Source organism: Falco rusticolus, chromosome 1 (assembly GCF_015220075.1).
Source record: "Falco rusticolus isolate bFalRus1 chromosome 1, bFalRus1.pri, whole genome shotgun sequence".
Classification (NCBI taxonomy): Eukaryota; Metazoa; Chordata; class Aves; order Falconiformes; family Falconidae; genus Falco; species Falco rusticolus.
In genome coordinates, this window is record NC_051187.1 from 21,265,892 (window position 1) to 21,291,623 (window position 25,732).

The window sequence follows — 25,732 nt, forward strand, 5'->3', positions numbered from 1 at the left end:
TCTTTGTAAGTGCCCTACATTACCAAAACATTTTTAAGCAACTTTTTTTTTTTTTTTTTTTTTTTTTTTTCTTCTGGGTTCATTTCCAGGCCTGGCATGGTAGAATTTACTTGCTTGGTGAAATCCTCAATTAAAACACCTTTAGGAAATTGCATGAGTTTTTACCAGAAGAGATTAAATGATTATTATAAAAGCCATTGCCAACTGTTTCAGGAGTGAAATTGACCTCTCATTAGACAGCAGGGTACTTAGCCAGGAAAACTGGAGTTCCACTTTTTCTTCACCTTGTTACTATCTGCTTTGCATACCATGCAATCTCACTGCTTTTTTTTCTCCTGGGTGGGAGTGTTGATCTGCAAGAGGGTAGAAAGGCTCTTCAAAGGGATCCAGACAGGCTGGATTGATGGCCAAGGCCAACTGCATGAGATTCATATGGCTCAGTGCCAGGTCTTACACTTCGGTCACAACAGCCTCGTGCAGTGCTACAGGCTTGGGAAAGAGTGCCTGGAAAGCCGCCCGGTGGGAAAGGGCCTGGGGCTGTCAGTTGGCAGCCGCTGGAGATGAGCCCCCAATGTGCCCAGGTGGCCGAGGAGGCTGAGAGCATCCTGGCTTGTGCCAGAAACGGTGTGGCCAGCGGGAGCAGGGCAGTGACCATCCCCCTGTACGCTGGTGAGCCCCCACCTCGAATCCTGGGGTCGGTTTTGGGTCCCTCACTGCAAGAAAGACATTGGGGGGCTGGAGCGTGTCCAGAGCCGGGCAGGGGGCTGGGGCACCAGTCTGATGAGTGGTGGCTGGGGGCACTGGGGGTGCTCAGCATGGAGAGGGGGAGGCTCAGGGGGGACCTGATCACTCTCTACAACTACCTGCAAGGGGGCTGTAGCGAGGTGGGTGCTGGTCTCTTCTCCCAAGTAACAAGTGACAGGACAAGAGGAAATAATCTGAAGTTGTACCAGGAGAGGCTTAGATTAGATATTAGGAAAAACTTCTTAACCAAAAGGGTTGTCAAGCTTTGGAACAGGCTGCCTGGGGACGTGGTTGAGTCACCATCCCAGGAGCTATTTAAAAGACGTGTAGATGTGGTGCTTAGGGACATGGTTTAATGGTGGACTTGGCAGTGCTTGGTTAACAGTTGGACTGGATGATCTTAAAGGTCTTTCCCAACCTAAACGATTCTATGACTTTGTGATTCTATGATTCTATTCTTACTGTTGTCTGTCCAGCTCACTCTTTCCTGATGTTGTGAACTGCATGCAGACCGACAACCTAGAGCTGAAGAAGCTGGTTTACTTGTACCTGATGAACTACGCCAAAAGTCAACCAGATATGGCCATCATGGCTGTCAACAGCTTTGTGAAGGTAATGTGCTTCCATGGCTCATCAGAAAAATAGTCCAGCACAGTGGCTGTCACCACGTCTCATTTATCCGTTAGCCTTTGTGAGCTGTTTCTTTGGTTTTGTACTTAAGTCTCTGAGCTGGGGGTGCTTGTAGAGGAGCATGCTGTGTCCAATAGGTCTGGGTCCTTGCTGTCGCTTGCCGCTGCTAGTTACTGCAGCGGGGATGACATAACCACTTCTGTAGGTGGATTGAGAGAGCTTGCTACAGGGAAAGCTGCTTCTATTGTTTTGCTAATTGTTATTAAAGACCAGCTGCCGCTATTGGATAATAGATTTTATATTGTTCATCTTCCAGCCTTTGTAGTATCTCCGATATATGAGTATCTACTTCTTGTTTGAATGTTTCGGCTGTGCTCTGTGTGGAAAACCTTTATCTTTGGTGAAATGGAAAGACAGTTCACTGGAAAAATAACAGCCTGATTGCTGTCTTGCCTTTAATTCTGTTGTAGGTTGCCTCTTCTTAGCTAGGAAATGTTATTTCAGTTCCATGTTATACAAGTTAAATCCCAGTGCTTAGAAAGAGTTTGAGACTCCTCCTAGAGTATTATAAAATCTGAGACACTGGGGAATCTGATCATGTTTTAAGTTTCTGTTGTAGTGCCTGAGGCTGAAAGAGATGAGAAGACCTAGGCTGAGAGCAGGTCTGCTCTTCTGGCCAGAGAACGTGGCCCTGCCTTCCTCCCTGGAAAGAATATTGTTGTCTGTCATATCTGTGAGGTGTAATTCTGTTAGAATGGACTAACAAACTTGATGTTTTCCAGCTTCATACTTTTCCCTGCAAGGAAATGTCTGATGTCCCTTTTGGCAGGCTGAGGCACAAACATTAGTAAAGAGAAAGTGTTGACACTAGTCTGCACTAGCTCAGCACTTCGTGCACAGTTTGCAGTTCAAGTTGTTGAATGCCCTAGTAAGATGTGTCACTTCTCTTGTATGCTTTAAAAGTCATGCATTCAGGTGTTTTTTCAGCTATAGGAAATGTAAACAGTGAAAGGTAAATGTACCTTATACTTTTGCAGGTCATTCTGCAGACATCCTTTTATAGTTTGGTTTTTGGAGAAGCGTTGCTCGGACATGTAGATGGATTGGACGTATGTGAAATTATATAGTCTTGGCAGTATGAAGTTATATTCCCTCCTGCTTTTTCTTTTTCCTTATCAGAAAAGCACCTCTAGACTAGCCTTTGCTTAGTGTTTCATGTGTTGCAAACTTAAGGGATACTCGTGTCTAGAACTGATGGCCTTTGAGAATTAGACCTTGATGACTGTTCCGTTGTGTTTAGTTGTTGAGTTTTCCCATTGCATTCTCTTGCTCCTTTAAACCAGCAAGGCTGGAAACCAGTATATTACTTTGTCTGTTACTTTGTCTGAAAGTTGCCTGTGGCTAGCTTTTGGGTGGTGCGAGCTGCCTCTCTAGCTTGGCTGTAGCTGCTAAATTATGTTGAAAGAAGCTTTGCCTGGGAGACACAAGAGATGCCGAGATCACAATTTATGAGCTATTATAGCCTGAAAATATTTCAAGATAGTGTAGAATGTTTCTGTGAATAAGTTCCCCCTTTTGCCCCTGATCTGAAAAAAATGCCTTTTTTTAGCGTGTAATCAGAAATAATGCTTTTTGTTTTAAATAAGAACAGCCTGATTCTGGCTGCAGGGAAGGTATCGGTGGCTAGTGGTGCAGACTTGTTTACTGTGTATTTTGTCCCGTTGCAGGACTGTGAGGACCCAAACCCTCTCATCCGTGCTCTGGCTGTCCGTACAATGGGATGCATCAGGGTGGACAAGATCACAGAGTATTTGTGTGAGCCTCTTCGCAAGTGTCTGAAGGATGAAGACCCTTACGTACGAAAGACTGCAGCTGTCTGTGTGGCGAAGCTGCATGACATCAATGCCCAGATGGTGGAGGACCAAGGATTCCTGGATTCTCTACGTGACCTGATTGCAGACTCCAATCCCATGGTAATGTCTATGTCCTTCAAGTGCATTGTTTGAGTTTGTAATGGGCAGATAATCAGAAATGTGAAGGCTTTTTAATTGCAACTGATGCACTGTGATGAACGTTGCCTCAGAAAACAGGAGGTACCTTCTGTTCTTGGGTCTGTTTGGGTTTTTGCCTGTTTTGCCTGTCTTGAGTGCTGTGGCAAAAGTTCAACTTCATGATCAGGTGAGTCAGAAGAGCAAGAAAGACTTGATGCTGCTACCTTAGTGACAGCTTGTACTTGTTGCTTTCCTGCAGGCTTTGGCCCTTCTTGGAGTAGGGGTTGGATGAATTCAATCACTAACACAGATGAACCCCCTGGCCTGTAATAAATGGAGAAAATCAATGCTTATGTTTTTAACAGTTAAGTGAGTCATTGGAGCAGAGGTGGAGATCAAGACCTTCACAGGGCTAAATGGCCTACTTAATGAATATTTTGTCACGGTTGGTGAAGAGTCTGTTTCCATGCCAGGCATCTTCCACTATTATTTTGAAACTAAAAGATGGTGGCCAATGGATTGAGGTGCCCCACTGCGTAATCCTTTCATTCATTATTTTTTCCTGTGATCTACTGGAATCCAGTGAGCATATTGAGCACACTGATATCGTTGTAACTCCTAGCTGGGAAGAAAAGTTCTGCAGCTCTGTTTAACTGGTGAGTTTAAGGATGTGCTTGCTGCTTTTGTAGAGCACAGACCTGATTTGACTTGACTGTGCTTAAAGACGCAGCTTCACCGTATTAGGACAGGTGTAACAGCTCTTTGTATGGTGCATGAATCAAACTACATAAATTCAGTTACTATCTTTAGACAGATTTGGATAAATCAAGTGCAGGCAGTAAGATACTGTACTCCTTAGTAGGGGAGTGATAGGTGCTGATTGCTTTTCTTACAGCTTTGTAGAAACAGTAAAATTAAAAGTGCATGACTTTCACAGGCACAAGTCTGAGCAGTGGTGCCTGTTGCCTTTGGTACCTGACTCTTTTACAAGCTGTTCTTTTGTATGCCTCCCTGATTTTTATTTTTTTTTATGCCAGGTTTCTGCATGAATATTGATGACTACTTGAAGATGTGCTCTCTCTGTCTAGGCAGTCTTGAGGCGTATAAGGGAACACCTATTTTTTTAATTTAATGTGGAGAATGTGCCTTGCAGCCTCTGGAAATACTCGACTGGGTAGCTTTAGTTCCACTGAAATGCTGGCCCCTGGCATTTGCTAGCTCACAGGCAGCGATGGAGTGTGCTTGGACAGGGATATAACCTACTCTTCTCCTAGTCTTGGTTCCAGCTCTTAATTTTCTTCTGCTGATTACAGCCACATGGATATGAGGTGAGGAACTCAGGCTGAAAAGATGTGGTACTTTAGGAGAAATTAATAAGGTTTTACTTGCCCTTTCTGCTTGTTGATCTCCATGGAACTAACTGGTTTGGTAAACGAACCATTGGCTGTTAGGAGAGCATCGATATCTATTTCAAAAGTACATTAACTTGAATGGAGAGAAGAGGAAAGATACCAAAGGGCAGCGTATGCTCTATTTGGCAAACAAACCACCAAAAGTAGCATAGGGATTCCTAATAAAACATCAGTACAACTAATGAGCTTCTTGGTGGTAGTGAGGATGGGCTGGGACAGCGAAGTCTTTGCAGCTGCTGCAATTGATTGCAGCTCTACAGCTACTGAAGCTGTGCAGGATCACAGTACCTGCCTCATGTGGTACTTCACCTGCTCTTCCTGAAGCTGAGGATTCACAGCAGGAGAAGGGAATTTGGAGGACTGGTAGTGATGGAGAGGAGAGGCCTGTGGCGTTTTCAGGTTTGCAGGCTTTGAGAGGATCGTATGGCTGGTGTTCAGTGTACTGGTTTCCCAGGTTTTACTGTAGACAGGGCATTATATTCCTGCTTTTTAAGGGTGCGTGGGCAGAGATTTTATCAGGTTTGGGGCTCATAGCTGCTGACTTAATACAGTATTTAATCTGGTTACAATTTTTAGTAGATACAGACATTTCTTTTAGTTAAGCTTAATGCTTTGGTCCCCTTTGAAATTCATGCCTGTGTGCACATTGATTCAGTCAAAAAATCATCTTCCTAGTCAAACCATGCAGCTCATTGCTGCTTTCCCCATGTGAAACTCCAGTGGGGGTTCCTGATGGCCAGGAGTTGTGTTTGCCAAATAAGTTATATTTGTGTGCAAGTTGGTATTTATTAAAGTATTTCTCTGTCATCAGGTGGAAGACAGCCCTGCCTGGAAGCTCTCTTTTAAGTAAAATGTATGTATCTGTATTGGCCATCAAAAGAAAGACTGCTGAAAAGAACAGTGCAGATAGATTTATTCTTATGGCCTGTTCCTCTGTAAACAGTGCATCTCAGTCATTGCAACCTGTTATCTAAACTCATTCATATTTATATTATAAATGTTTCCCCTATTTTGATGACTTGTGGAAATAGGCAACATTAGACACTTAATGAAGCAGAATTTTGTAGATGGGAAATCCACACTTGTTCCTCCTTCTGAGAAATGAGGATTTTGAGCAGGAGCTAAAAAATTCCTGTTGAAAAATAGTCTTCAAGAAGGGTTTTATTACAGTTTTGTCATTAGCTGCCTCTAGCACATGAGCAAGGACTAAGCATGCTAGCTGAGTGCTGGATAGAGTAACAACTCCATCTGTGGCTTGCTAATTGCTTTGTAATTGTGCAGAGATCAGGGTGCATGTTTCTATTGGCTCAAATCACCCTCATCATAATGGTGTCTAAGCTGGAGGTGACCTTTTTCAGAAACGTTTGGGGTGGTTTTTTATATTTTTGGACTAATAGTTTGTTATCGTGGAATCAGGCAGAGTATAGGGGATGTTCACAGCATTGCTTTGAAGACCTGTTTTGAGGTGCTGCAGGTGCACAGCCAGGGTGCTTTTCCCCTTTGTCTGGGCTTTTTGTTGTCGGGATCTGGCCTTGGTTCAAATACAGTGATCTTTTGACCAAGTGTAGGGTTGCACCCTTGCAGATGAGCTGGCTGTAGATGTGATTGAAGGACTGACACTCGAGTCTGGTAGTTCACTAGCTGCTGCTGCAAAATCTTTGTGGTAGCCTTGCAGTTTCTCCTGGATGAATTAATACAATCCTCTAATTGCATATATGGATACCCATGGCAAGGTACCAGGTGGGTTGGTGGCTTACTACATTTCAGCTGAATTGTCTGAGATGTCTTACCTCTTGCAGGCAATGGGCCAATAAATGCATATAAGGGCATGGTTCAGTTATTGGGTGGTTACACTGTAGAAGTTTGATTGTGGATGGAGCCTTTAATCTCTTTTTACAGATGGGCCTAAAGAGCTTGTGGCTGCCCTTTGTCACTTGGGATCCAGTTGAAGGGTTTCCCTCCATAAAGGGAACCCTCATTTCTTCCCAGAGTTGCTTAAAGCAAACCCTTCTCCTTTTTTGCTGGGTATTTCCTTGCATGAAGCTCAGCAGAACCAGGTATGGGTGAATATAAAACTAGGGCCTGGCTGCTTTGAGCTGTCACTGTGCTGCTGGACTGACTTAGTCCTTGGGGCTGCTCTTGCTGGTAACTTCAGTATAGTGCAACTCGGAAAGCATGTCCTTCCATAATCCTCACATTCTAACAAAATACAATTTCAGTGCGATATCCCAGCATTTTTGTGTCCTCCTGCTCATGCGCAGAAAGGCAGATTGCTGCAGAATGCTGTTCACACCCAGCAACAGCAGTAGGTAATAGTGGGGTGAGAAAGGTACGTCTGTTACTTACCTACTGATGGCCAGAGACTCTCTGAAGCCTTGGACAAAATTTTTTGGTTTTTCCTGATAATGTCTTGTTCTGACACTTGTGAATCGGACCTAATGACTGTTTGTTGTTGGAGCATTGCGAGTGAAGAGCAGGACCAGGAGATGGCAGCAGTTTCAAGCGGAACCAAAGCTGATGCTCGTTAAGACACCTTCTTTTGTAACTAGCTCCCTCCTGGCTTTTAATCACCGCACTTGGTTTTCTTCAGGAATGTAAATATCAGCAGAAAAACATAAGAGGAAATCCATCTTGAGCCTTACTGGTCTTTTAATAATGATTGGAACAAGCTTTCTCTCCAAATATTTTCAATCCTCAACCTTCTAGGGTAACTTTTAACCCATGGAGTAGTTTTCTTGTCAACCTATCTGTTATCCACATGGCTTAAGTCAGATGGATGTCGCCTTCTCCCAGTTCTTTTCTAGGGGCTGTTGGCTTTTTATTTCCTTCTTGTAGCATTTCTTCCTTGTATTCTGCTTCATCACCATGATATGCTGGATCAATGCTTTCACAGGTGTGGCTGTTCTACTCTTGTGGTTTTGTGGGCTGTATAGACATAACATGTACATGTTGTCCAATAATATGTTTTACACCATCTACACATCACAGTTTACTGAGAGAAACACTGTTGTAAATGAACACAGAATAAACTGAGATCACATAAGCTGGTAAGTAAGTACACCAAGTGTGTGGAACATAATTAAACTCTGTTATGCCTGGGTTTTTTTTGCCTTTAGCATTAACCTGCACTAAAGAAGGGAATCTATTGAGATCTGACAGAGGTGGTGAGGTCCATCTTGATCTAATCGGAATTCCCTCTAACCAGCGTGAGTTTCTATCAAAGACTAGACTGAAAAACTATTGATATAAATCACAGTGCTCTCTTGTCTCTCTCCTGCTGTGACTGCAAGCCGTCTCTGCCAGCCAGAATTTCCGAGCGTATGTTTGGGCTTCTTGGGTGACCTTATGGAGGAAGAAGGTCCTCTTTTTGTTCTTTTTCCGACTAGCTGGCAAGCAGTATGTCTTTCTGAGATTGTGTCCTGAAGAATAAGCTTGTTTAGAAACAGAAGCAGCTTTTGCCTCCTGGGCTGTCTTCCCCTGCGTACTTTGCAGGAGTTTTATCCCTCTCTGTGTAATAAAACTGAAAAATGAACCCCTTGCTGAGAAACTTAGCGGTCCTCTGAGTCCTAAAAGGACTTTGTGGGAGGCACTTTGAGACATGGGACTTCTCTTATACAACACCACCTTCATGGGCACAGGAAAGCACTTGTTCCTCATGGGGAAATTTGGACTTCTCACAGCTGTGTTTTGCCCGCTGCAGCTGGCATTTTATCTAGTGCAAGGAGTGAACCGCCACTGCTGGATGGGTTGATGATTCCTGCTCATGAAGGTTGTGAGGACTTGAAAATTCACATCCTAGTATGGAGCTGAGTCTTGCAGTTAAGATTTTATGATCAACATCATCTACAGATGAGCTGTGAGCAACACGAAATGTTCCAAACAGGGTGTTTCGCCTCTTTTTAATTTTTTCAGGCCCTTGGCCATCTTGGCTAGGAGCTGTGAGCTGTGCCTCTGCAGCATGTTGTCAGCCTGGGCTGCCTCCAAGACAGCCTGACTGCCCCACTGCCCAAAACCTCCCTCTTCTTTCCAACCTCAGTGCTGCAGAATGCTGTATCTTGAAGCCCCCCTGACCATGTCTCTCTGTCCTGTGCATGGTTTGAGTTTTTTAATCTGTTTGTGCTGCAGGTGGAGATAATATTTCCTTCTGGGAGACACATGATGGTATTTGTAGGCGTCAGGAGGTGGAATTTGGGTACGTTACAGTGAATGGGACCATTGCTTAGGGGCTGTTGAAGAGTAGTGGCTTTGCTTTGGGGCTCTTTAATGGATGTTCCTGCTGTTACATGGGGCTGCCTAGGAGGAAGAGCTACGCTTTTTGCAAAATAAACAGACAGCTTAACAGTAGCAAGCTGGAAATTAAATAGGTAGAGGTTGCAGAGGAGCCTGTATAAAACTGGCTGTGTTAATGTATGTGGTGGGATGCTTGAAAGAGGCAACATGGGAGATTGCTAGGGGAGTTCAGAAGCCAGTTTGGGTGTCAGACTGCAAAGATTGAAACTGGGGGAGATGGGAGAGCTGCTGTCTGTAATTGACGGCACAGCTTCTGGTTAGCCACTCCAACCCTGCTCGCTCTGCCTCTGGAAACACAGTTTTGGCCTTGGGCTGAGCATCCTGCAGCCACTTCTCCAGAGGAAGGTTGGAGTCTGACTTACTGAGTAGTTAAGTTTTTTCTCCAGATTGTCATCCTAAACAGGTCTGAGGGACTTTCATGCCTGTATGTGGGACCTGAGTTTGGTTGGTTGGTTGATTTTCAGAGGCTTGTGGATGAGGGATGCTGGTCTTGACCATTTTCTGCAGAAGCTGTGCTTTTCTCTGCCTTTTGAATACTTGCCCTCTGGCAGAGAGATGCAATGAGTTTGTATGATAATGCTTGAATTTCCATGAGTCTGCAGAGTTTGTCCTCCAAGACCTCTCATTTATAGAGCTTAATTGACAAATTCATCCCTCAGAGACCTCTCTCCTTCCAATTACTGCTACCAGCATGTGTCTAATTTCCAAAGCATTAGTCTTGGCGAATGGATCGTTCCAGGATCTCTAATGTCAATCAGGGTGTTGGGGAATTTTGTTGACATGTGTCTAGATAATACATTTTCAGTCGGAACAGACACTTCTAGCTATTGACAAGCACCACTTGTCAAAAAATCACTGTGGATATGATCTTTTGTAACTCTGCACCCCCCTTTTTAGGGCTACGTAATATTTTTGTTGGTGCTTTGCTGGGTGCCTTTCTTCTAAAAAGCTGCTTGGATCAGACATGGCCCTGTTTGCCACTGGATGGTGCCAGTGAGAACCTCTGCAAGGAAAATTGCCAAGGGCCTTACAAAAAAAAATAAAACAACCCCGCAAAAGAATCCTTCCTGGTGTGTGATAGGTGCCTGATCGGGGCTGGGGTCAGACCACGGTGCTTTTTGGAAGAAGCATAGGGGTTGCAGACCCTTGGTGGCTTCCTATAGAGCTTAGTTTCCCGCAGCAGAGGGGGGGGGCTTGGCTGTACCAAGGAGAAACCCTTTGTGTTGGAGTCATCCCTGAACAGCTTCTTGCCCACCTACTGCAAGAGGTTCAACAGTTGGAGGAAGTATCATTGCCTGTCTTACAACGGACACATTCTGATTTTGCAAGGGAATGAGAGCAGGAGTGGTGTTTTAGTCTGCCACAAAGTGGCGTTTTTATGCAGTGCATAGTAGGAGCAGGGCAGTGCAAAAATTGGTTAGGGTAAGCACGCCATAGGAAGCATAACACTTTGACTTCCCTTTTGTTGCCACCTCCAGAAAAATTCATCCCATTTGCAAAAAGCAAGTAGGCAGTCTTTCCCACCCAGGTGGTTTTTGGGTCATGGTCAGGAAGTGATCACGTACACTGTGGCTCCAGACTTATAGGCACTAAAGCACAACCTCCTGGAATGGAATTAGTGGAAGATGAATGACTTACCCAGAGCCCTGGAAATCTGTCACAATTAAGGCTGAGCAGGGGAGCTGTTACTTTCAAAGGCTATATATAGACTGGGCATGTGTTAAGTCTCCCAGAGCTGTAATTTAAAGCCATATACATTGCATGCATTAACGGAGTGAGAGGTTCCTATAAGCTCTCTGACTTGCCTGATTGGACAGTTTTAATTGTTCGTAGACCATTGGTAGGGAAGCAAAGTAAAGGGGGCTTGTAGATGAAAGATGTAATTATAATATGAACAGAAGTAGGGGTTGTGTACTCTGGAGAGAGAGAGCTTGGCTGTGTTAGTACTTGTTAAGGACCTTTCAGGCACACAGCATCGTGTGGCCATGAAAATGAGTGGCCCTGTGAAATACGCATCCATGCGGATGCCCCTAATATCCCATCTGGGAGTCTGTGCTTAATGACACGAACATACCATGCAAGCTCAGAGTGCTCTTGGAAAATGTCAGCACCTCTCCGTTCTCGAAAACATCACGTGGTGCCTGGCTCTCTTGAGGGTGGGAGCCTCCAGCTATGTGGGGAAGGCTGCCTTTCCTCAGCATCTTTTCAGAGCCTGTAAATTTTTCCTCCTTTCCTTCATTTTCTCCTCGTTTTCATGGAATGGTGAGCCAGAGGTTCCTGTTTTAAGCAGCAGAACATTGTATTTCATTAACTCCATTACACACTTGGTTTAATTTCCAATTAGCCTGGGATGCTAGCAAAATAATCTGATTGCTTTGACTGTTTTGTGTTCTAGATCTGTCTAGCTTCCCTCCTGTCCCCCGTCCCCCCCCCATAAAGCTTTTCCGTGTGGGTTGATAGACACTTAAGGTTTTCACCCACTCCCTTTCCTCCTTGTTAAATGTATTTTGTACTGTTTGCCCTGAGATAAAGGGTTGAACTGCCGGAAGGAATAACTGGCAGATCAGTGTTCCTACCTCTGCAGCTCTCCGTGAGATCGGATCTGGTCTCTGGCTGCTCAAGGGTTTGTCTGTAGGTGGGTTTAAAAATGTTGGGTTCTTGTTAAATTTGTAATGTAGTTTTAAACGCAGGGTTTGTTTTAGGTTGTTTTGTGTTTGTTTGTTTTTTTTTTTTTTATAAGAGCCTGTGAGATTTAATTATCCTCATTCCAGTGACACTTTTCCAAGAGTCTAAATTTGTTGGAGAAATTCCAGCCAAAAAGCAGGTTTATTGTCATTCGGATCAACTGCACTCTAACTGGCGGTTGCTGTGACTGCATTTGAATAACGTTGAAATGTACCCAGGGTGAACTGATTTACATCAGCAAGCCAGGGACCTATTATTATTATTATTAATTCTTCAGTCTGCTCTGCATTTGTACTTTTTAGGTGTTTTTTAGGCTGTCAGCTTAAGGACAGGATTCTTAATTGTGAGTCAAGTGAGGCATTTAGCCATGGAGTTAACTTGTAAGTTTAAGCTTTTAAAAGCTTTTCCTGTTCATTAGTTGTTTGAGCTCACATATCTTTGGCTAGTGGGTTGACGTTGGGATTATTTTTTTGGTCATGATTTTTAGAGAATTAAAGACTATACTAGCTATTAGTTTCTGGTCCTTTTAGTTTCCTTCTTCCAATCTATGGAATAAGTTATACAACTCCCAGTTGGTTTCTCACCAAAATGTACCTGCATGTTTTGCAAAGCAGAGAATACTTCATTTGCCAAAGAAACTTACGGCTGGTTTTCCTCAGCCAAGGTATGGCACTGGCTGTGAAACTTGTCCAATTCCATGGAGGACTTTGTCCTATACCTAAAGTTTCAGCTTTACTTTTAATTTGTCCCCCAGCAGGTACATCCTCATTGCTATTTATTTTCAAGGGAAAAAAACCCAACCTGCTGTGTAACGTATTTTATCACTGTGTACTTGTCGTTGCTGTTCAGTGTGGTTGGACTTCACTGTCTTGTGTTGCTCGGTTAAGGAAGAAGTATCAACCAAGTTAAAGGCTTAAGGTTCAGCTTTGTTGTAGGTTTTCTTTGGCCAAAACCTCTTTCTAAGTATTTCCAATGACACTTACATGACTGCCAAAGTATATGCTAGATTACCAGGTGATGTAATAATTGAAATGGTGTTGACTGGTTCTTAATGGATTTTTTTTTTCTCCATACCTTGAGTGATAACTGTTAGTATCCCAAACTGTGAACAATGCTTCACTCTTTGTTTACATGTAGCCTGAGCCAACACTTAGTGAGAGCTGTCAGCTAAGTAGGAATCGTGTTCTGGAATGAAACTGTGCAGTGCCGGCTTGTATTGCTCTATGTTCCTGTCTCGTAATGAAGCCAATGGCAGTGCCAATGAAGAGAGGTGAGCATGCATGCTTGAACCAGTGTTTATGTTGGAGTGGTTCCTGAAATCCGTTTTAATTTCAACTGTGCTGCGGCTGTGTAGAAAGCCTTGAAGATGCTAATTATTTTTGCTGGCATACCATAACATATCAATATGTTCAGTGTGAATTGCCAGCAAGTTGTTGTTTTGGGGTTTTTTTTTTTGTGGTTTTTTTTTTAGTAAATGTTGCTTAAAGTTTGAAGATACTGCCTATCCCTTCTCTTATCCCCTTTTACTTCATTCATCATTTTGTCACCAAGTTGACAGCAGCAGCGTTCTGCTAAGGTAGAAGGTGAGGACCAGCTTTAATTGTGGACTATAAGGTTGTGGGTCCCAGCTCATCTGGCAGAACTGAGCTGCCACCAAGTGTTTCACAGCCCCTTCCAGTCTTTTTTTTCTTTTTTTTTTTTTTTTTTGTAACACCCAAGGGGACCACAGCCCATGCTCCTAAGTGCATCTTGCCATCTGACACACTCTCATGGATGCTTTTAAAGGACATCTGACATCTAGTGTGTTGCCACTTAGTGTCCCATCTGCAGCTTTGATTTGGGTGCTTATGTTTATGCTGCCATGTTAGTTCCTGAAAAGAGCCCCAAAAGATCTTAAAATCCAGACGTCATTCACAGCCAGGTCTCTGGGTTGATGTACCAGGCAGCCCATGGTAACAGCATTCCCGTTTATCTTTTTCCTGGGGCAAACTCAGTGACAGACTTCACTTACTCTGCAAGGAAAGAAACTTAAGCCAGCAGCTGTGACTTGTGCTTGCCCCAGGGTTTAGGATATATATGCACATGGCCTAATTACAGCGACAAAGGTGGTACCTGGCAGCGTGAGTGCATTTGCCAGAGCTCAGCCCTGCTCCTTAGTAAAACCGACAGGTACATTTCTGCGATGCTTTGACTCTGTAACTGTCTTTATTACTTCAAATTGTTTTCTTTAAAGTCCTCATTTCATTTTATAAGTACTTTTTCTGTAATGATTTTGAACTTTTCAGTTGCTTGTATGATTTGTCTTCGCTTGTAAACTTCCAAAATACAATGAAATTAAAACAGTCTTTTACTTCAGTTTTATGCTGTGTCACATTAACCATTCAGGATTTAGGCAGATTAAATAATGGAAAGAATAAGCAGCGTATCTTAATAAGTTACTCATTAAAACAGTACAAGAAGACAGCAGTTCTGATTGCTAATGATTTTGGTGACAGAAGGCTCATTCAACTAATGAAATTCATAAAATCTTGGATCAAAATCCTATCTCTGACCTCTAGGTGTGAAATGCAAAACAATCAACATTACTGTGCTTGTGCAATGACTTTGAAATATACTGGTTTAATGACAAGCAGTGATGGGAACAATGCAGAGAATTTTCTGGTCGTGCTGTTCTTGTTTTCAGTGTACTGCATCAAAAGCATCTTTAGTCACGCAAAGAATCAGACGACTTGAGATAAGATGTTTCTTTGCCTTAATCCCATAGAAAACAATGCTATAAACCTTCATTTTTAGCAGGTATGTATTGTGAGTTAGGCTGAACATGATATACGTTATAAAATATCCTGAAAATGCCTTTTCATAGGGTATATCAGGTTTGTGTGCCAAACTCTGGCTTAAATCTTTTTTCTAGTTACTTAAACAAATAAAAGCCTTTTGTCTCGTCTGCATATTTTCTATTTTTGTCTATATGTTCTGCAACTCTTGTATTTAAAAAAAATCTTCAGATGGCATCTGTTAGAATAACTGTGGAATCTTGAATATGGAACTAAGAATTAGAAATTTGCACTCCCACTTCTTGCTCTTGACAAGCTGGACCCTGGACCTCCTCTCTGTGCTTCCTTTCATCCATGCTTAGAAAAGAAAAGAACTTACATAGTCTTAAATGTATCAAGAATATTTTCTGTGATGAATTGTGCTGGAGTGCTTGCTTTAATGGGACTTTGTAAAGCAGACAAATAGATGCTATGGAGATTATTTGAAATTGAAATATGGGTTATTAAAAATTTAGCAGGAGTTGTCCATTTTAAGGAAATTGCGTGTTTGCTTTCAAACTGTGTGACCTGACAGTGTTGCTGCAGCGCTGAAGGCTGTCTGGCACCTGACATCTCCTCTTACTGAGCGAGACTGTTTTCTTGTTTCTTAGATCATGCTAAGCCATGTGCCATGGGGCTGCCAAGGGGAAATTAGGCAAGAGGCGTACGTTCCTGAATAAGTAGGACAATTGGAGACCAATATTGAGACCTTGACTATATCTGTTGAGCATCTCCTGGAGGTGGGGGGGAAATGATGCCTACTTGAAGCAAGCCAGGGTAGCAATCTGGAGCCTGCAGGAAGGCGAGATATTCGTGTTCCATGGGGAGACATCTGATGCCATCTCTAGCTCCCTCCAGAGTAAAGTCTCTTATGAGGTCCTGGTCCCAGGTCCCTGTTCTGTCCAGACGTGACTTTAACTTTTGTTTATCTTCAACAAAAATACTTCCAAGTTGTAATTTCTCTAGCAAAATGCTCGTTGCACCATGCTGGCTTTTCACGTTGCCTCTGTGTGTCGGCAGCCCCCTCCAGCTGTGCTGCTATTCCTTCACTTTCTCCCCAAGAGATTCTTCAAATTTTGGCAAAGAGCAAGGTTAGAGTCAAGCCTTGGGCTTTCCAGGTTGGTTGTGAGGTTGTACCAGGTCCCTGAAGGCTTGGATGAATGAAGTGGAGGCTGCTGCTGAGCAGTTGATAGTGCAAGCCAGGATCTCCGTGTCTGTTTCGCACGTGTTACCCACACTAAACTCAAGTTTATCCCTGCCAAGCCCCTGGTGGCATGCTAGCAAAGAACTCCTCTTCTTGTCTCTTTTTCCCAGGTGGTAGCGAACGCTGTGGCTGCCTTGTCAGAAATCAGTGAATCGCATCCCAACAGCAACCTGCTGGATTTGAACCCTCAGAACATTAACAAGCTGCTGACAGCTTTAAACGAGTGCACCGAGTGGGGCCAGATCTTCATCCTGGACTGTCTGTCCAACTACAATCCCAAGGATGATCGCGAAGCTCAGAGGTACAGTGGTTCCTGCTCTTTCCACGGGCTGCTTGGGGTTATTTAGTAGCAGGGTACTTGCAGGCTCCTGGCAGTGTTACACCTCTGGAGAGGGCTTGTGATAACAGCGGTGTCTGAGGTCTGTAACAGCACAACTAAGACTTAAAGTAAAAGGTTTAAAAGGGAGACAACTTTTGGTAGTTTGGGTTGACCTGGAAACCTGCCCCTTCCCTTCCAAGAGCCGCTTTCTCTGTTTAGTGTTAGCTTTTTTTTTCCCCCGCTTCCATTTAAAAGGCTCCTTCTTAGAGGAACTGGCACGACTAAGAAGCGATCACCCCAAGACCAAACCTGTAACAATGGAGGCACAGTTTAGAGGATTTTCTGCTTTAAAGCAGAGCTTTCAAATCTAGTTTTGCTACTTTGAAAGGCAAGAAGCCCTTATAGGTTTGGGAGCTTCCAAAAGTACTACAGGTCCGAGATTTGAATATATTTTCCAACTAAAAACTAGTCTGTAGTATGATAGAACTGAAAAGAAAGGTAAATTATTTTTCTTTTCACTACAAATCCAGCCCTGTGCTTTTACCTTTAGCTGCAATGACTAAACCTAAATACAAAGACCTTAGGGTTTAGGTATGTAGAGTGTTAATTGATGCGTTTCAAGCCGCCTCCTCATCTGTGTCCAGAATCACAGAAAGTCAGATTCTGTACCCATGAGAACAAGGAACCAACAAGAAGAAATACTTGGAATAGGGAATTCTCAGACTTGATATATTTCATGTAGATGATGGGTGGAGGTGGGAGATAGACGGGGAGGAAGGGACGCAAGCCCACGTGCAAAATCCTGGGCAGACCTTTTCAAATTTGATGGGTTTCTTCATTGACTGTTTTTTAAGGTGCAACAAGTAATCCACTTTTTTTTTTAAAAAAAAAAAACACGCAAGCCTGCCAGTAGTCTTGCAGATGTTTTTTTTTGCCGCCTCCCTTCCCCTTGTGTTCTGTTTCTGTGCCAGAAACAGCTATTAATGAGTGCTAGAAGCCTGCAGAGATCTCCAGGGTGTCAAGCCAGTATTATCCTAGCTTTGTCAGAAAGGGACCACTAGTTTGAACAACTGTGAACATGTCCCAGTTCCTCATCTGTCATTCCTCTGAAGAGTGGTGTATAAAACTGGGTGGGCAGTAACTACTTTGTGTGGAGTTTGGCTCTCAGAGTCTGCCTTATTTCAGATAAAATGACAGCACCTAGTTTTATGTAGTGTTCTCCTTTACAGCAAGGCTGGTATCGTAACCCCTGTGCATGGAGAAACCGAGGTATGGAGAGGTGAAGCAGCTTTGGCTTCATCATTCATGCCAGGTGACCTGGGGCAGAGGCAGCTGGGGACTGCCCCCAGTTCTGACTCCGCTGCTCTTCACTTAGCCATGCTGCTTCCCTTCTAGAGTGGCTGAAAGCAAATTCTTCAGGGGAAGAAGCTTCAGGAGGCACAGATGGGAATAAGATTGTTCTGGGTTAGCAGTATGCAGGAGGGGGTGGGAAGAAACTTGACAGATGCTGTCAGAAAGACCATATGAACCCAAACTTCCTTTCTGCTTGGAATGGGTTGTTTAGGATGCTGTTGATTATAGGATCCATGGAGGCAAGTGGTGAAGCTAAGACCTGGGAGGTATTTAGGTCACCCTTTCCCTTTATCTTCAGAGAACGGAAAGCATTGGTTTTTTGCAGAAACAAATGGTTGAAATGGTAGCAACCCCCCCAAGCGAACCAGAAGTGTATATCAACTCTGGATGATTGTATGGGGGTTAAAGTGTTTTTCTGATAGCTGTTGTGTTAAACATCTTGGTAAGGTTGTGTTTGTAAGTGATAGATGAGAATACCACCAGGCAAAGGCAGAAAGCCCTAATAACTGAACTTGTGTTGGGATGGTAATGCTGAGAGCTGGAAGGGTTCCTGAGCTAACTGAGGCAGGAGAGAAAGTTGAAGCTGTGAGAGAAGTCCATTCTTGTTTGCTTCCTGCTGCGTTCAGGAAAGCAGGACTTTGCCTGTTCTTTCTGAACAGAACCAAGTCAAAGTGGTGTCTGAGAAGCTGCTTTCAGCCACGTACTATCTATTAAATTCAGGTAAGATCTGAAATACTTGCCATTCTGAAATAGGTGTGAACGCTTTCTTACTCCTCTGTCTCCAGTATTTGTGAACGGGTGACCCCTCGGCTGTCTCACGCCAACTCGGCAGTGGTGCTGTCAGCAGTGAAGGTCTTGATGAAGTTCCTGGAGCTTCTTCCCAAGGACTCTGATTATTACAACATGCTGCTGAAGAAACTTGCCCCTCCACTGGTGACCCTGCTGTCTGGAGAGCCCGAAGTTCAGTATGTTGCCCTGAGGAACATCAACTTGATTGTGCAGAAAAGGTAAAGCCTCAGGGGGGTGTTATTCCTGGGTTGTCAGAGGGCATCTAGTTATCTCAGACCTTCAGATATTTCCATGTGCACAGAACTTCGTTTAATCCAGGCTCGGATCCCTTGAGGGACAGATTAGCCTCATGACCCCGGCAGCCTGAATTAACTTTCTTTACAGCATCCTTGTGATACAGTATCATACAGTATTTCTTTACCTGCCTCTCTCTTCACTGCCTTTTTAAGAGCAGTAAGAACTGCCTTCTCTTTAGACTATAAATCAGATTGCAAATAGGAAGGAGAGTGTAATTATGCAGGTCATAGTGACCTGTAGAAACTCAGTGTGCCTATGCTAATTCTCTTCAGCATAGAAAAACCTGGCTGGTGACACATTGATGTACAGTGTGTTGGTTTTTTCACCAGTTTATACCCACATGCATGTTTAAGGACTGTTGTTCCTTACTGGAAAGGTGGGATAGGTTGGATAGCACTTGGTGATTGTGTTCAGGGCAGAGTTACAAGCACTGGCATCTTGCAAGTGAAAGCAGAAAATGAGTTTGTAGGTGGGTTTTGCATTGAGATAAGGATATTATTCTTTCACTAAAAATACTGTCATCCGCTGACTGACTGCAGTGGTTGGCTCAGCAGCTCAAATAAAGGACATAGAGATGTAGGCATAGTTAGACTTGAATTCTGCATTTTTTACTTAAAAAATTTTTTTTCCATCCTTCTAACTTTCTTCAAATTGTTCTCATATGTTTGTTTGCATGTCCTGGGCACAAAGTGACACCATTCTGTTTCTTAGTGAATGTTTGGGTAGGTTTCTAAACAAAAGATACCTCTGGTTAGGATAGAGCCCACTGTTTTTACCAGTCTTGAGTGAAACAACCTTATGTTCCCTCCAGGCCTGAAATCCTGAAGCAGGAAATCAAGGTGTTCTTTGTGAAGTACAATGACCCCATCTATGTCAAACTGGAGAAACTGGACATCATGATCCGCCTGGCTTCTCAAGCAAACATTGCCCAGGTCAGCTGAGGAACTTGTGATGTGTTCTGTATGTATCCTGGGGATGGAAAACCTTCTCGTGGTCCTTGCATGAGGGTGTATGCAACTACTGCTACTGTTGTCCTGGCTTTTAGGCATCACTGTCCCTGGTATAGTGCTCTTTGCAGCTACTTAAGAGGAGGTGTTGGAGTTTCCTCCATAATTTAAATGTTAATAGTGGATAGTGACCATTAGGTAGATCTTGGTTTACAGATTACAATGCCAGGAGGAGAGCTGATGTCTTCTGTCAACTGAGTCACTGCTAGAGGTGAGGTTGGAATGAGAGGCTTTTTTCAGGTGAGAGGTGTGCCTGTAATGGAGGCAATGAGAAAGGCCAAACATTACTGAAGTGTGGATTTCAGGTGTATGAGTTAAATTGTTAAACCATTGCCCAGGCACTCCTTGGAGCACAAATAACCTTTATTTTGTGTCACCTGCTTTCAGAGTGGAAATAGCACAGAGCTAAACTGAATTGAGACTGCTTTATAGTGTAGATTCTCCTTGGATTTGATGTTGTTTTAATCCGAATTCCGTTCTTAAAGGAAGTGTTCTCCCATGTGACCCTGGCCACAAGGCCTAACACTTAATCATTCTGCATTTTGCCTCTGGTTAGTGCTATTGTTGTCCTATCCTAATTGTCACAGAGCAATTTCATTTAATGTGACATTTTTAAGCAGCTCTCTCCAGCGCTCCCTGATGTTCTCTGGAGCAGAGCAAGGCAGTTTGTGCCCCTTTTGTGCTGGGGACATGGAAAACATTTTAAAGATCAGTTTCCATGAGAGTGTATTCAGCATTTTCTAGTTAATCTCGGTAGGCTCCATACGAATTTCAATACATAATGTTTAGATAATGCAGGTTGTTTGGATGAAAGGCAATGGTGTCTGGAGGGCAGAGTCTGGGACTGGGAATCTACAGACTAATGAACGAATCTCTTCCTGGTTCTAAAGAGGCATTCCTAAAAACAACGCAGGCTTCACCACAAACATGCCCTGAAACGAGACCCAAGGAGAGCATGGTTCTGCTGGCATCCTCCCTGTGCAGCCTGTCAGGACTCTTCATCCCTGTGCCTGTCTGTTCTGGACCAAGGCAGCAGACCGGTGGTATCAGAGTCACTCAGGCTCAGGCAGTATTTGAAAATAAGCTTGAAAATAATTTGAAATAAGCTACTGAACCTGGGTGCTCCACGTACTGTGCCACATAGATCATTCAAGGAAATAATAAAACTTCAAAACACAGATGTCTTGTCTACTCCTTGCAGATTTATTTGTCTGCAGTCTGGCCCTTCAAGGCTTCTTTATCTTGTCATTGTTCTGAGCAATTTGCATTGACTAGAGATTTTTCAAATAACTGTCTCAATTTGTGCTGTTCACCTCTCCCTTGCAATCTATTTATGATATCGCAATGAAATTCCTGATAACGTGTTTGACATGAGAAACTGAAACGAATAGGATTTTGAGGGAATATAAATGGCGTAGGGTCTTTCTTTGAAATCCTTTTTTCTAAGCTAAATTATTTGTTTAAGACAAAGTAGCTTTTTATTTGGTGGTCTGCAAGATCCCAGCAGGTCCTGGTTTAAGCTGTTGTTCAGTTTCCATTAGCGAAAAAAAAAAGTGTCAAAATTAGTTAATGTTATTCTTCAGAAGGGAAGTATCTTCACACTATTATTTATCTCTGTATAGGGGTTCCAGGGTGTCCGCAGATCTCCTCTGTATCCTTTTGGATCCAGAGGTTCATCTCTGCACAGAAAAGGAGAGTGCAAAAATGGTTGTTGCTGAGAGCTTTGCATGCGGTGAATGTAGAACAATAAGTACAATAAACCATATGTAAAATCTACATACTTCACTGCATTATCAATGTAAGAAGGAATAGCAGCATTTAACTTTGGCAGGGCTGATATTGCCCTCAGCTTTTGTTCAGGGAAATTTGAAAATAACTAGACTGAGCCATCTTTTGGCTTTGGCCAGCGTAAACCAAGTCTTGCTGCCTAACCCACGCCAGTGGGTTTTCAGAGAGAGACTGACCGCAGAGTTGAGCGGTGTTAGCTTTGGATGTGTGTGGCCAGCTGTGGAAGAATACATCCTGCTTGCGTTCTGGAATTCAAGTAGCATCGCTTGTCAGAGTGGGATGTTCTCTCTGTGTGACCCCAGGGACTCAGGTTGATGCTTTCTCTGCAGGTCCTGGCAGAGCTCAAGGAATACGCTACTGAGGTGGATGTTGACTTCGTGCGCAAGGCTGTCCGAGCAATTGGGCGCTGTGCCATTAAGGTTGAGGCAAGTATCTGAGTTTTGAGTTTTTCTGTGATTCTCTCTTTTCAAAAACAGTGATGGGCTTTGCCATCTTGTTCCTGTTTTACATAAAGTTGCTTTGCTCTTGTGATGATATCAAGTGACCTGGATATATCATGCTCGTGAGCAAAGCCCTAGCATGAACAGTAAGATTCGTGAGCTCCAGTTGAGTACATCACAGGAGGGTAGTGTGCTCCTCTTAAACCTTAGCTTGCAGGCAGAGCAAGGCAGCTAAATCATTCTTAATGAAGTATTTTCCTGCACTGGCTTCAATGGAACAATGACCACTTATCCATGAGGACCTCCTTTATTAGCTGTGGCCTGCCCTTTTGGAGGGGGAAGGAGAAGAGATTGTGCAGAGGAACTCAGTATTATGAAATGTTTTGGGTGTCCCCCCTCCCTGTTTCAGCTGAATAGAACACACTGGCATGGAATTAGAGATTTGGGGCACTAAAGTGCTATTTGCCCAGAGTGACTATCTGCTTATCTAGTGTTAAAGGTCTGTGTAGATTGTAGCTTCATCTGGAGCATGCTTTCTTTAGCCTAGACGGTTATGCAGGTAAGTCCCCAAGAATCTCTGCAGTTATCCAAAACAACAGTCTGAAACATCCTCTCCAGTTGAACATCCAACAAAATAACTCGTAAGAGAATGTACTTTTTAGTGATGTCTCTGTTAATTTCCCTGTAAATGAATCTGGTATGCCTGACAGGAGCTCAGAAAACCTGCGAGGAGAGGGAAGACTTATGCTGTGCTGTTGGTACTTTCCAGTAAACTGATAACCAAGTGCAAAATATCACATAATTTCAGCTGAGCTCATTTAGCTTTTGCTAAAGTGTTCCCATGAGCATTGCCTGACAGCAGATTTAAATAAAAAACTGATCATTCCTAGCTGACTATAGTGTCAGTGCACAGGTTTCCCTTACTTCAGCTAAACTGCTGTAAGTCTGCGTAAAGAGGACACCAACTTCTGTCCATGCAGCCTTCTCTTCCTTCCAGCTCTTAAAGACTTATCACTGCCATGGACTTTCTTTTAAGCATGGCCCAAGAGTGATTGCTGCCTCTATTTCATGTCTGCAGTTCAAAATCCAAGCATGCTTCTTCCACGCTGTGTGCAGGCAGGAGGTTGTCTGGACAGAGCCACAGCAGTGACAGTAGAAAATCCACCTGAGGATGGAAGAGGGCTACTGAGAAGTCAAAAGAAGCTGTGGCAGTCCTTTTTGTACTGGTGCTTGTGCTGGGGAGTGGGAGTTCGCCTTAGTTGTCAGCAGGGAGTTTCTCGCTAGGATTTGGCCATGTATCTGTCCTAGTTTCACATGAAAGGTGGTGTGTTCCTGCAGTATCAAGGGGTTTTTAGAAGTTTTTACCTGTTCCTGCCCACATCCCACACATTCTTTCTTCCCATCTCTGATACCATGGTGGTCATATTATTATTAGTCCTTTGCATATTGAATGTCCCAGCAAATTTGCAGTGACCCTGTAACTGTGTAATTGCGTCTCAATAGGTAGCATTAACCTTGATTTTTAGCAACGCTCCTTTGAAGACACTGCAGCTAAAGATGAGGTCTGTTTACTCCTCTGACAAGAGTCAGCTTTAAAGAGGACAAATACGGAACAAGTCATTACGGTGTCCTCATCTCTAGGTTAATCCCTGTCCCCAGTGCATCTGTGTTTACTAGAGGCTGTTTGCACTGTGAGTTATGACTAATGGAAGAGCATTCTCTCAGCCATCAGTGTCCAAGCTCCCAAGGCTTAGAAATCTGCTTTTTGACATAGGGCACAGCCAGCAGGAGCTGTTGATGAATGGGTATTCATGAGGAACCTCAGCTCTGCCTTCCAGGATCCTACTTTTTGTCTAATTGTCTCTCCTAGAAGAGTAAGACAGTAAATAAATTTGTCTGCTGTGATGTGTGCCATGGAGCAGGTGTGGCACTAGCTTCGCTGCACAGCCGTGCACAGCAGAAGTAGCGCTTGCTTTGGAAATGTAAATGTCTATTGGGAAGGGATAGCAAGGCTGATGGATTTTGCCCAGGCTTAAGTAGTCATATTGATTTTGGGGATGTCAGAACGACGACATTTCATGTGGATAGACTAGCTGGGCTCAGAGTTAGCTTGAGTATATCCACAGCAGACTGTGCAGTGTAGCTAGACTTGTATCTGGCTTGTGCATCAGTTTGCTCCGTTGACAGCACTAGGTGAAGCAGTCATCTGATGCTTTGATGGTAAGAAAACCAAGGACCACTCATGGGAAAAGGAAATAAAGTGGATGCAGTAAGAACAGTGATTCTTCTGGAGCAAAGGAGAAGCAGAAGGAGCCATATTAGAGGGGCATTGTCTCTGTTCCAGGAGATTCTGTCAGCAGCCTGGTTCTTAGAAATCGTTGAGGTTTATGGCTGTGAGCATGGTATGTGCTACTTCAGTAATCTTGCAGACTTTCATTTGGTTTCTGCAGAAAAACAAAGCAATTTTGATGTTGGTTGGTTGTCCTTTCTCACTCCAACTTGAGAGCTGTGCTGGTTGGGGCAATCTTTCATCAGTTTGCAGAGCACTGCATTCCCCAGGGATGTCCACCTTCAAACAGCAATGTGTTTACAAGGGATGGGGTGAGCTGACGTGTATTTTGGTAGAGAAAAATTCTGTTAGAGGTACTCCTCGGCTGTGCATGTGCCCACGTGACTGGTCACTTTCCAAGGGACTTCTGGGCTCAAAATCAATACTGCATATTTCAAAGAGGGTATTTTGTTCTTCTGGGAAAAATCATGCTTCAAAGCATCTAAAGAAAAGAAAAAGAAACCTTAATTTGCTTTTCCTTGAATGCTGGAGCTCTTAAAATGTTGCTAGCTGTAGACTCTGACAGGGCTGCACAGCTTGTTGCAAACAGTGACTGATGCTGTTGGTTCTATAGAGTAAACCTGTCCTAAGTCAACTTTACCCCAAGTGCCCCTTAAGGCGACTTGTTAAAACATAGTGATGCTTGTTGAGAAACTGGTAAGGGATGAAATTGCAAGCTCTGAAGCATCTGTCTTGCAAGGACTTTGAGTGGAGGTCCCACTGTGAGCGGTGGCGATCTGTGTGGAGCCAGGTCTGTGGTCAGTCTCCATGAAATGGAAGTGTCTTCCAGGTCACAGACCTCAAATCTCTCTCTTCTTGAACAGAAGAGATCAGAGTAGGACATTGTCAGATTGCCATTTCATAGCTGCTGTAGTGGCATAGTACCTGTAAAGCTGTGGTAAGGAGGGAGAGGTATCGTAAAAAAATATGATACCAATCACATAATTTTATATGATACCTGTCCTTACTCTGATACTAATTGTGTTGGATTTTTTTTCAGTTTGGTGTGAATTTGGGGGGAGAATCGTGTAGCCTTCAGTGCCAGTTTGCAAAAACAGAGCAGCTGCTGGTTTATAGTGTCCTCTCTCTTGGCTGATTGCCATGCCAGCATTGCCACCGTTGGCACTTTGTAAGGTACCACAGCCAGAGTCACAAGAGCAAGAAATCACAGAGAGGTTTTAGTCTCTGCTTGTTCTATATTCAGCTCTTCAAGTCTTGAGGTTTATCCTTAAGATTTTTTTGCCCATTCTCAAAAAACTGATTCCTGTGACTTAATGCCATTTCATTCCTCCTCCTCCTCCTCCCCAAGCTTTAAGTGCGCTGAAAGGGAAGGGGACTGATAGCTCACTTGAATTGAAAAATCCACCTACATTGCTATTGCTTGTGCCCTACAATGTTTGTCTCAATCCTGAATGCTTTATAAATGTTCGGATGGTGACTGCCTAGGCAGTGTCGTGAGCAGTCTGCTTCTCACATTAATCACCAGCTGTGTAATGAGGCTTCATATGTGCTCTGCTAATAGCCAAATCACTGTCCTTATTTGAGACTTTCCAGTGCTGGAGTTGGTTGCTCCTGTGCTGTCCTGCCTCACTGTGCTATTCGGGAATATCATCCCTGAATTACTTGCTTCCAGCTCCAGTT

The 25,732-nt window shown here is 43.5% G+C and overlaps 1 protein-coding gene across 3 annotated transcripts in view; it reads left to right on the plus strand.

Moving 5' to 3' along the window:
- Window positions 1-25,732, plus strand: part of AP2B1 (adaptor related protein complex 2 subunit beta 1) — an 81,118-nt gene that overhangs the window by 8,356 nt on the left and 47,030 nt on the right. For all 3 annotated transcript variants that reach the window (XM_037374994.1, XM_037374993.1, XM_037374995.1), the window contains exons 4-9: window positions 1,221-1,356; window positions 3,102-3,347; window positions 15,880-16,070; window positions 18,227-18,448; window positions 19,339-19,459; window positions 21,652-21,747. In XM_037374994.1, the coding sequence (XP_037230891.1) occupies window positions 1,221-1,356; window positions 3,102-3,347; window positions 15,880-16,070; window positions 18,227-18,448; window positions 19,339-19,459; window positions 21,652-21,747 (1,012 nt within the window). The remainder of the gene's footprint in view (window positions 1-1,220; window positions 1,357-3,101; window positions 3,348-15,879; window positions 16,071-18,226; window positions 18,449-19,338; window positions 19,460-21,651; window positions 21,748-25,732) is intronic.